The following is a 12,296-nucleotide window of genomic DNA, read 5'->3' as shown; positions in this document are numbered from 1 at the left end:
AAAGAAAGAAAGAAAGAAAGAAAGAAAGAAAGAAAGAAAGAAAGAAAGAAAGAAAGAAAGAAAGAAAGAAAGAAAGAAAGAAAGAAAGAAACTACTGGATTCTAAATTCTGGAATAAAGTATAATTTTAAAAAAAAATTGTTAGCCCAGTAACTTACATATAATATTCAATGTTCTGCCCTTAGTATATTATGATAGGGTATAAAATAAAAATAAAATATGCCCCTAGTCCTTGAATGATCTAACCTGAGGTGAGCAACATTCTAAAACAATATCCCAAGATTTCTTGCCCTATGGATGTAACACATCTATGGTTATATTACATGCAAAATGGATTTTTTCAGCTATGATTAAAGATACTTTTTGGTGGACTCAAAATTAATCAAAGGGGGAATATCCTGGTGGCCTGTCACCTAATAACATGAGCCCATTTAAAAGCAGTTTCTCCTGGCTGGTAGTCCATGGCAAAGTGAGATGTGTTTCAGATTTGAATCTTCCACAAAGCAAATCAATATGCCAGATTTGATGAGATGTTGCTGGTGGTGAAGACTGATGGGGCCATATGCCAGAACTGGAGAGCAGATCTCTAGGAACCGAGAGTGATCCCTAGCCAATACACAAGTAAGAGGAACTGAATTCTGCTATCAACCTCAATAGACCAGAAAGTAGATTTTTCTCCAGAGCCTCCGAATAAAAGCTTGCCATTGCCAATATCAGTCTTGATATCAGCTTGTAGGAACCTAAGGAAAGAAATCACCTGAGCTCATCAGACTTCTGGTCTAACAAAATAGGATCATAGGCACTTTTAAGTTGGTAAATTTGTGGTAATTTGTTATGCCGGGGGTACATTCATAAAATACATAGAGAAAAAACATGAACAATAGCTTTACAGCCTATACAGAGGTATATCTGAAGCAAAGGACATGTAACTATTTAGGTGGAGAGGTCAAAGAGGGTATGAAGTCTTGGTGAATTTACAGTTAATAAACTGAAGAATGAATAAAATTTGATGACTGTGGATTGAGAGAAGATTGCATGAAGAAGACAAGAAGGAGAGATACTCTATGCAAAGAGAGTATAGCATAAGAAAGTGATGAGCAGCCAAAAACTACAAGTTTTTGAGGCAAGGCCCTAAAGTTGACCTCAAGAAGAGCAAAGAACCAGGCAGGGCATAGTAGCTTGGAGCTGGGTTGCAATGCTTTCTGTCAGCTATGAAAGAGGTTTGGGTTTTTATTCTGCTAACACTGTTAACAAATTTTAAAGGAATCTTTAAAACTAATAGGAAACAGCTGGATCAAAGTCTCTAACAGAGCATATATATGTATAGATCTTTAGTTTACATATATATAGATATGCATGTGTGGGATGTATAAAAAGCATGTTTAATAGCTGGGTAGATGGACAATTCTTAATTCTTCCCCTCCCCTTTAATATAATTTAAATTGCTACAACTAAAATATGTTTATTAAGATGGCTGAATTCAACAGAAATATATTCATTCCAAAAACAAAATTAGCTTTCTTTTAAGTAAACAAAAATATCTTGATGACAATCGGAAAAGTATCCTTTAGTCAAAACAAACTACTTTGATGTCTTGAAACTTGTTGATGATATAGCAATTTATGTATATATAAGATCTTTTCAGTCTCTGTTAGTATATTGAAATATCATCATGTATCTCAGAGCAAACTGCTACAATTTAAAATAATTTTAACTGAGATTTGAGATGATTCTGCCTAGTTTTCTAATTTCAAACATATCAAAGACTGGCATTTTCCCCCTATATTCAGATAAAAAAACTTTTTTGTTAAATTTCTGGAATAGTTTTGTTAATTGAACCATAAAGTACTTTTTATTTATCAGAGCACACTGATTAGCAGTTCTTTTTCCTTAAAGAAAGGAAGATTTTTCTAAAAAGAAATGTCAAATATTTCTGGCCACATTAATATTTAGAAGTAAAATGTTAAAATAATATAATTGAGCCAAGATTGCTCATTTCTTTTACTCTCCCCTGAGGTATGCCTCGGGAATAAATACTGAGGGAGGTTCATTCAAATAAGGAGTCTCCTAGTGGCTAAGAGCAACTAAGTATATTCTAGGTCCCTAACTTATTATCAGAGTGACTTAAGCTCTGGAGAAATTTTGAATCACTAATCTAAAACCTAGGTTATGTCAGTGAATTTTTAAGAGTACTTTGTAAGGATTATATGCAAACATTTGAATAAATGCTAAGTACACCAAGGTTACTGAATATTAGTCTTACTAAGAATTAGCACCAGCTAATGTGTTTGTCTTTCTTTGGTTAAACTCATTTCACAGTAACATTTACTTTTATCAGGCTCAAAAGGGGCAGGTAACCTAAGGGAAAAAGCCACAAAATGTCTTCATGAATCATTTCTCTTAATGTATAGAAGCATCATCAACATAACTTAGGCTTCTTTATCAATATGGTACATTAAATAAAAAAATGAACATTGCCAATTATACCCAAGACATTAAAAATAATACACTAACATATTCAAATGAAACATTGTCTTTAAAATCAAAAGGTAACACAATACTTTCTAATGTTAACTAAGGCTATGCATGATCCAGAATAAACTGGTTTTATGTAACTATTATTAGCACTGAAGCAGTTACAAATAAACAGTCATTTAAAAACAATAGTCTGAATTCTAAGTGCAAAAAATCAACCCAATTTGCCTTACAGTTTAATACAAGCAGAACAATGAAGACAAATTTTAGAATATAAATAGCCAGTTAAAATTTAATCACTATTCAATAATTTAATCTTTATAATACAATGTTTTGATAAATTCTGACCACAGCCACAGATATATTTCTTGCCAAAGCACTTCTCTTCTTGCTCAATGTGCAGCTTCTACATCTAGTTCAGTTGTTCTTCATTCATGGTAACACAGGTGATTACATTCAAATGGCATTTAACATAAAATTATACCAACCTGCCCTATAATCTCATTTTAGATTGAATTAATTAACTTCTCTGTAGGTGGCTGAGATGTTGAACATAAGCCTAAAGAAATACTTGACTGCTTAACCTACCTGGCATAAATTGTCTCTAAATCAAGGCATTTTCCATTTTTAATAAACAATACTAGATAAACACATTTAGGAGACTCCTAAAGAGTAAAGATAAGATATTTATAATAAATGGATTTCATTTTCCACATACATACACTTCCATTCAAAAGAAGTCAGGGAGCACTGCATATAGTTAAGGATTTAACAAAACTCACTAAGAGTTGACATGCCTGATATTTTAAATCTGTTTATCTGAGGAGGTGTGTATTTATAGTAACAAAATGCCTTCTTTGTCCTTGTAAGATGCTTAAATACAAAGCTCATCACTTGTAGCAATTAAAAATTAATACTATTTTAATGCTGTTGTAATTTATGTCCCAGAGCTTAAAATGTAAATGTAATTGTCTAAGTCATTACTTTCAGATCATCAGAATTATCATAACATAATAAAATATCTATTCTTTCTATTATGTTTCTCCAATTATAATATTATTCTTAAGATCTGACAGCTAACTGTTTCAAGTTTATAGTCTTCATATATCAAGAAACAAATTAAAGGGACAAACAAGGAATGTGAAAAGCAAGCTCATATAAAGTTGAAATGTCTTTTATTACAAGGCATACTTTTCTATGCCTTGTAATAAATTTATGGCTTGTCATAAATTTCCAGTTTAGGAAATGAAAACAACAAATCCTTCTTCTGACAAACTCCTTGACATAGGGTTTAAATCCATATTTTTAGATTTTTATTTTATTTTATTTTTTTTTACTGTGGAAGAAAGGAAAGAAGTGAGGTTGGGAAGGAGGGAGGTAAAGAGGTGATAGGTGGAAGTCCCAACTTTCCAGTCTATCTTTTGGGAGAAGTGAACAAAATTTAATGAGTACAATATGAAATGAAGTATAGCTGAAGACTTCAGTCCAATCTGCAACATATAAAGGGAGATGACTGCCCAGTAATAGTAAGAATAACATGAATAATTTTGGGCAATGGGTTGGGGTGGGAGTGTGGTCCTTAGTCAGGCTTACCTAGATCATTCTAAGTAAAAGGGCTCAACCTTGTTTCAAAGTGCCCCACTGAGGGCACAACTGTTAGGTGGTTTCTACTGAGTAAATTCCCTTCCCTGTACTATTTAAATCCTTCTTGATATGATATGCATGAGGTAAAATGAAAGAATTAATATGGAAGTTTTTAATACTGCTTTGTTACAAGGAAGGCTTCATTCAACTACAAAAGAAAAAAAAAATGCTTAGATGCCAGTTTCAGAAACAAAATTGCCTGCAGCATCTTCTAGCTCAATAATTAAGTGACAGTCACAAATACTGTCAAAAACATCAGTGAGATTAAAAAAAAAATCCAAATAACATCATTTAGATTTTTAGTATGCCATTTGCTGAGTTAGAAAACACAACAAAAAGTTATAAGCCTTCAGGTTGGAAGAAACAAATTAATCCTACCTTTTTAGGTTACATACACATGATTTTTTCTAAAGTCTATCAGTCAAAATATAGGGTTTCTTTCTCATCAAAAACCATGTCTATCCGGGTGTCCCAGTCATAGGAGATCTCGTGTCATTATTCTCTTGAGTCCCAATTCTTACTAGCAGTCCTGGGTAAACAAAGTAACCTGGCAGTTACCTCATTATTAAAGTGAAAAAAGACTTTGCTATATAAAAATAATAAAAGGCTTCATTTAAATTAATGTTATTTTTTTTCAAGCATTCAATTTTACTTTGTAATAATGTAGTTCTGATCCAAATGGAGTTCTTACAAGCTTTAAAAAGACCTCCAGAGATTATATTCAGGGCAGTAATTTAATTCTTTTATTTTTATTTCTTGCAATGACATTTGGGGCTCAGTGTGATTTGAGATTTTTAGTGCTATTGCTGACACCTTATGGAAACTGTTTTATTTGGAAATTCTCATCAGATTTTTAAAACTATTCAGCTCTTGTTTACAAGAAGCATGATTATAAAATATATATATATTGCTCCTTTAAAGTATTAATCCGTTTGCTATTTATTCCTTACTTGACTTCATAATCCTGTTTGGGTCACTATGATTAGTTGCTATAGAAATTACCTCCTATGGAAATTATTCTGATGTCATTGTTATAAGAATATATCTTTTAGTAGTAATATCAATAGCAGACATCAACTGCTTACTAGAAAAAGGAAATCTAATTAAAAAATATAAAAAGATTAATTCTGACAATACTTTCATGGCCAACTTTTTTTTATATTTTTGAATCTCCCATCTGTTTTTTAAATAAGTATTAAATGAATTTTAAAGTGTTAATCAGCTACTCACTTCCCCAAATTCCAATGCCACAATAGAAATTAGCACTATACATAGAAAAGTGGAAGTAAAGAACATTTAAGTCTACCTTTTCTCTAAACTAATAAATGTTATGCTTCACTTACAAGAGTTAATGCCAACAGGATTTCAGGGCTCATCAAAGAAACAGCTTTGAATAACACATTACAAATTCCCTTTAAAGATGAAGAATTTAATATTCCAAAATTTATCCCAGGAATTTGAAAGGTCAGTGAGTTAACTAGTGAGTTAAACAATAGATGAGAGCCAGTGAACCATTAGATGAGAATTCCAGAATGCTAAGAAGAAAATTTTCTTGGGTGGATTCTATAATTTGTGGTTTGAATAAAACTTTTGAAACATTCCATTACTATTAAAATTCTCACAATGAGAATATGGCTCTTATTTAACACATTTTAAATTACTAGACAGTTTTTCCCCAAAGAAATTTTAATGCTTTCTTCTGCCTAGTGCTTGTTCACTGCCTGGTACTAATTTAGGAATAAATTAACCCTTGTAACAATTAGGATATTGTCTAGAAACCGCCTCCTGCACTCTGTTAGGGGAGTCACTTATATTCTGAAAATCAGAAGTAAAAGATAAATGTATTTCTTTAGTGCAAGACTTTGTTACTACCTAACAGTTACTATTGATTTGAATCACTATCATTTTTGCCTACATCATTACGTACATCTGTAGTGGCTCTGAATGAAGTCACACAGTTATAGATCTTGTTAAATGTTTAATACATTAAGGGTATCCTATACTTGTGCCTGCAACCGTGATCTAGGGTCTAAAACGTCTTTGATAGATTTCTGTCTTGGAGCTGGCACTGGCTTGGCTTCAAAATTGGTTTTAGTGTCTGTGTGTTCACCATCAGTTAGACTATTTTTCTTGGCAGGAAGGAGGTTTCGAGGAGCAGCCACTGGTTTCTGTAAGTGATGCATTAGAGTTGATAATTTGGTATCTGAAGGCGAAGTCTGAGATACACTTGTTTTTTCCCAGTTGTCCTTAACCAATTGATCTGTGTTACTCTGTGTTTTTAACGTGAAAGGCACTTTATCAGTAGGAGGAAGGGGGGCTCGTCTTTTTTTCCTTTTCCCATCATGTACCTGCTCATCACTTGCAGGAGATAATACCTTTTTCTGGATGACCACTTGACGATTACCGTCAAAGAGTGTGGCCCAAGGAGGTGGTGAGGATTCTTCCTGTTGGCCAATGAGGAATTGTCCATTTGTCTGCTCAATTTTTTTTTGTATTATCTCAGTTATACTTTCAAGTTTCACAGGTGAATCAATGCCTACAAAATTTTAAGAAAAAAGTACACAGGAAAAATTTCAAAGGCAGTATTTACTTTGCCTGTTACTATTTTTCAAGCCAACATGTTATCTATAACAATAATACAAGTGTATTTTTATATAAGCTTTCAGTTGCAAAAATAACCATACCAATAGAGCCCAAACATAAGGAGATCATGCACTGTGCTTACCTCTCACTTTTTCAGACACATATGCACATACATATAAAGTTAAGCTTTCAAAGAAGTGCTTTTATAACAGTACTTTTTTTCCAATTCTATACTTTTAATTATTTATTAAATAACCATTTTTTTTAGATTTAAAATCTTTTATTTTTATGTGTGAGTGGTTTCTCTTTCTTCAAAGCTTGATATATTAAAAAAAATGGGACAGAACCAAATGGATTACTATTCCATTCTGTCAACCCACAAAGTCTCTGCTAAATGGGAAAAATCCAAAACCAAAACTCAGGGACAGAGAAAGATTTGATACCACATTGATACAAATCCTGGTGAAATTTTCACTTAGGAAAAATCAGAGAGATAAATGTCTACTGTATGAATCAATCACTGGTATTTTCAAATGTGTAAACACAAATGTGTCATCAGTGGAAGCACCAAGCAAAATAGATTAAAATTTAACATTGACTTGGGCTTGTTCACAAACTGCTCACTGAAGGAATTCCACAAAGAAATACCTTTCAAAATGTGGGGAAAATGGAATATTAATGAGTCTAGAAATTTAAAAATTTCCAAAGTGTTAACCACTTTTATGGCCTAAGATGAAAGCTTTCATTTATTCATAGTCATTCATTAGCACTACTTTAAAACAAATTCAATAAAATACAGAAAAAGAATTACTGACCATTATTTTACTTTAGAATCTGCAAGTTTACATTTTCAGACTTTTCATCAGCTACTCAGCTAATATTTATTTTCAGTGTACCCTTTTCCATTTTGAAGTTTTAACAGTTTTGTTTGATCTTAAGCATTCAAACTATAAAAAATGTGTATTCATTAATTTTGCATTAATTCATCTATTAAACATGAGTTCCTTAGTCTATAATCATAGTCTTTTTCCATTCATTTTGACTGTGCCCTGCAAATTCTAGCATTTTAATGTCAATAGAATAAGCTGCTTGAGTAGGGACAATGTTGTTTTTGTTACCCTGCAGCTAAGAAAAGACAAACCCCACTTACTCATATCATAGTAGACTGAGGTCGCTGCTTTTGTCAAGAACAAAGGTGGTTTCCGTGGTGACATAATCTCAATTTTCATAAGTTCTTCACAACAATGCTTCCATTGGCCTAAAAAAAGCCAAAAAAAAAAAAAAAAAAGGCAGGCTAGTTTAAAACATAAATGTGAAGATATATATTTCAACAAATATCAACACATTTTGCTTTGAAAAATAAACAGTGAATTTATAAATACTGCTTCAAAGAAGTCACAAAAACCTAATTCTAACCATAATTTCAAAATTCAAGTCCAGGAATAATAATCTTAAAAAATAAAGATCCATGCATAGATATTAAGCTAAAGTCTCTACACTACTAAAATCATTAAATGGTACATATCTAAAATTTCTGTTCATGGCAAACTTTATTCAAACAAATTCTCTTCTTTTAATTATTAAAAACATCCAGCAGGTAGGACAGTTGAAAGACATTTGACAATTGAAAATTTTATGATCTACATTGCCCCTTTTAATGTATTTTCAATCTATAGTTAACATGGAATTCAGTTATTCTTAATGGCTTAAAAATTAAAGACATTTAATAATTAGTCAAATTATTCATTCATTTGTTGTTTTCAGTTCTCATATAATTGTCATGGTAAAATGGTAACATGTACATAAACTTTAACCTATGAGCTTAAGTTAAAAAAGATAAATCTTTTAGTATGTTTTATAATAATACTAAGTACAAGATATGGTAAAAATTTAAACTAATCCACACGGTATTTCAAAAAGGGAATAAAAATCTTGATTTTGAGGCTTCAAAGATTGCTGTACAGAATTGAAATCTGGAAGGATCTGAGATCTGATAACTTATTCCTCCCCTCCACTTCCTTTTTTAGATAAATATATAAAAGCTAGCATTTCCTTCTTGAGGGTAGGAAAAAAAAAGCCCTTAGCTAATGGAAAAATAATAAAACATTTTAACCTGGCAAACATTTCTCTGTCACAATTGTAGACAAATTACAAAGTGCAGTTATTTTCTCTATGTAGACAGAGGAAAGCTTTTCATTGTTATACATGTAGCAGAATACTAATCATGTTGAAAATTGGAATAGAATGCTACATTATCCCATGTGTCATTAAAGTTGGAAGTACAAACCTCGTGTGCTCACTAGTCAAGGCTTTACAACTGAAAAATTTACATTACTAGTGAGTAACTAATATTTACAGTTAAATGATACCAATAAATTAATTGAAATAAAGGACCAGTATTACAGATTAAAAAATACATTCTGTTTATATAAAATCTGTATTTTGAACAAGTTTTCCATACTATTTATTGCTATACTGCTCCTAGTCAAAATAATCTGCTAAACTGCTCATGTAATCCAATATTTACATTACTATATTTTTGAAAAAAAATATCTTTGACCCAGCAATAAATTTTTGTTCATCCATAACAGGTGTCATTCCTCTATTACATGTTTATTAGGTCTCAAATGCTAAAAAAAAAAAAAATTATAGCACCCCTCCCGCCCAGCCTCCGCCTCCTCAGGCTGTTTTACAGGCTAAACATATCCAGTTCCAAAGTCTTCTCATTTCTCCTGATTTCCAAGGCTTAAGTGGAGACAAATAATTGAAATTTACTCTAAATATTGAATTACTCTTACTTTATCCTGCTCTGGACAGCTACCCATTTATTTATATATCCTAGATATCCATCCTCTCTACTTAGCTCCAAATATCTGAACTTTACCTAAGAACACGAGAGTGTACATTTATTATCAGGAAGGTAAACATTTTAAACTCAAACAGTTTTTAGGATAGTATAAATATTTCCATCTTCAATTTATACTTCATACATAATGAATTCTAAAATGCAAATGCAATAACTTATAGTATGTAAATTAGATAGATTGGCAGATTTTATCCCCAAAGTATATATATACTAATGTAGCCAGACGTGAGAATCTCATTTTCATGACTTACTATTTAAAGTAAAAAATGTCATGAGAGTCTTACCCCCTCCTACTCCCAAATGTAGTATGATAAATTATTTTCTATAATCTAGAGAATGAAAGCATCAGATTATTTAGTAGTAGTTGATATCTACACAACAATATTCTGGTATTTTTACCTCCTTTTACCCATCTTATCTGACTTTATATATACAACAAATTTGAAAATACCACAGTCATCTCTAAAATAAACAGGCCTTTTTTTTTTTTTTGTAAGATGGCCTCTGAATCAAGAACATTTAAGAAAGCTGTTAAAATTTTAGTTGTTTAGGAAGTTGACTTAAGTTACACACCTAAAATCAGTTGAAATTTTAAAGTAAAAAATGTAGTTAGTATATGCTGCTAATTGTAGAACAATATCTACTGAGTGACCAGAGATAGGACTTAAAAAAAACTAAAAACAAAGGCGGCCATGGAGGAAGTCCTCTGGTTTCCTGCAATAAACCAGAACTCTCTTTAGGTGTCAGTTTTCTCCTCTTTAGAGCAGAGGGAAATAATTTTTATCTCAGGACTGTAAGGAGAAATGAATCAAGTCATATGGTAAATAATCAATACAGAGTTTCCTTTCACACCTCTCCACATCTACAACTGTATACATGACCACGTCATGGATCAGAGTGGATTATAAAAATCAATTAATCTAAGGACTTCACTCTAGAGGTATTAACTCTTTTATATTTTTAGGAATTGCAGAAACAAATTTTCTGTAGTTTGGAAATAGCTATAAATTTGTAACCCTATAGAAAAGGATTTTAAAGACATAAAATGCTACTTAAGCCTTAATAGTAGGCTTTGGTTGATTAGAAATAGCCATCACCAAAATTCTACATTTTCAATATAAAGCTTCATATAATAAATGTTGGTAAGCTTATTGTCAATAAAGACAAAGTGTTATAATTTCAGTGTTTTTATGATAAAATTTATCATGATATTAAGGATATTAGAATTTCACATGCTTAACATATTAGAACTTGCTCACATTACTAACACATTGTTTTAATAATCTGTGCCATTGGACTGTATTATTGAAAATGAAAAGCTCTATGTGCAGTTTAGGAAAACTCTCTTTGGATGATGCCCAAGATAATATTATAACAAATCTGGAGTTAACAGAAGGTTAGATAAAAATGAGTTGCCTGAGAATTTCAATATTTTAGGATCATCACTAGCCTAAAAGTATTTTTACTCCTCAACATTTCTTGGTCTTTTAATCAAACACACTGCCTAACCTAGTTAAAATCTAATATTCTGTAAAAACGTGGTATAGTTGTTTTAGCTAACAGGAACTTAAAAGAGGTAGATACTAGCAATTCAAGGTCATACCGCACAGTCAAGCATCAGAGAAAGGTTGAGAGGAAAAAGCTTTTTGCACTGATACTATACCACCATTTAATTCAAAAGCATAAAAGTACTTCATATTAACTATAAAATTATAATATAGTTTTGATATTCAAATTGCTGTGTGCATCCTTTCATGCTACATGAATATATATTACAAAAGCCAAACATTGACTTACTAAGATCAAAGAAATGTTGCCAGAAGGCTTCCATCCATTCCTGAAGATCTTCTTTATTGTCAGCTGCAAAAATATGAGTTATAGCCTGTCCATGAACAGGGTTGAAGACAGAGAAATTATGGATTCTATTCTTGATATCGTTATCCAATGCCTGTATTCTGGTTTCCTAAAAATTAGACAAAGTTGGTGTTTTAGAAGAGAATATTTCTGTAATGATCAAATATTTTATTGCTTCACTAACATATTTTACATGAATGCAATTATCATCATGCTGATCATGTGAGATTTAAAATATGTAATTTTGACAATTTTCAATATTCAAATTTAAAACTAGGTTTTAAAAAATGCTTTATAAACATACTGAAAATGTTTCAAAGTATGCTACGTATAGCATTTAAGTTAAATTACATGAGATTAAAACGTAATTTGTAGATCTGCCTCAGTTTAAGAATTTTCTGTCTTTATATATGTAAAATCTGCAATAAAATAAGTATAACATATCATAACTGGAATGTGAATATATACTTCTAATAGCAATGAAACAGAAAAATGGAATATACTGTTTCTTTTTCTAATATTCACAATATACAGGGTTATCAGTTAAAAAATGAAAGTAAAACAGTATTTACTGAAGCAAAATAGCTAGATTTTCTTTATTAACATACATTTCATATGTAAGTTATTTATGAAGCTGATAGCAAAAGACCATAGGATAATATGATTCTCATAATTATGAAAATCATTTTCTTAAAATTCGGAATGCAACAATCTATAACAAAAGCAATGGCTTTATTTGTATTAATAGTACAAATGCCTCTCCCCACCCCCACCCTGAGTGTTACTATATATAACACTGTGGTGATGCTTATCAAGTCTATGTTACAGGAGGAAAAGTCTATTCCCCCATTACCCACAGTGCCTGCAACATGGCA

The 12,296-nt window shown here is 31.4% G+C and overlaps 1 protein-coding gene across 1 annotated transcript in view; it reads right to left on the bottom strand.

Annotated features, from left to right (window-relative positions):
* Positions 1-6,115: 6,115 nt before the first annotated feature.
* RTKN2 (rhotekin 2) overlaps positions 6,116-12,296 on the bottom strand; it is a 66,418-nt gene continuing 60,237 nt past the window's right edge. Inside the window, exons 10-12 of the mRNA XM_004681075.2 lie at positions 11,365-11,530; positions 7,852-7,959; positions 6,116-6,654 (exon numbers count right to left, since the gene is read on the bottom strand). Coding sequence (XP_004681132.1) covers positions 6,116-6,654; positions 7,852-7,959; positions 11,365-11,530 — 813 coding nt within the window. The remainder of the gene's footprint in view (positions 6,655-7,851; positions 7,960-11,364; positions 11,531-12,296) is intronic.

This window comes from Condylura cristata, unplaced genomic scaffold, assembly GCF_000260355.1.
Source record: "Condylura cristata isolate star-nosed mole 26May11 unplaced genomic scaffold, ConCri1.0 scaffold00011, whole genome shotgun sequence".
NCBI classification, from domain to species: domain Eukaryota; kingdom Metazoa; phylum Chordata; class Mammalia; order Eulipotyphla; family Talpidae; genus Condylura; species Condylura cristata.
The sequence above is the reverse complement of the archived record's forward strand: the minus strand, read 5'-3'. Positions and strand labels throughout refer to the sequence as shown.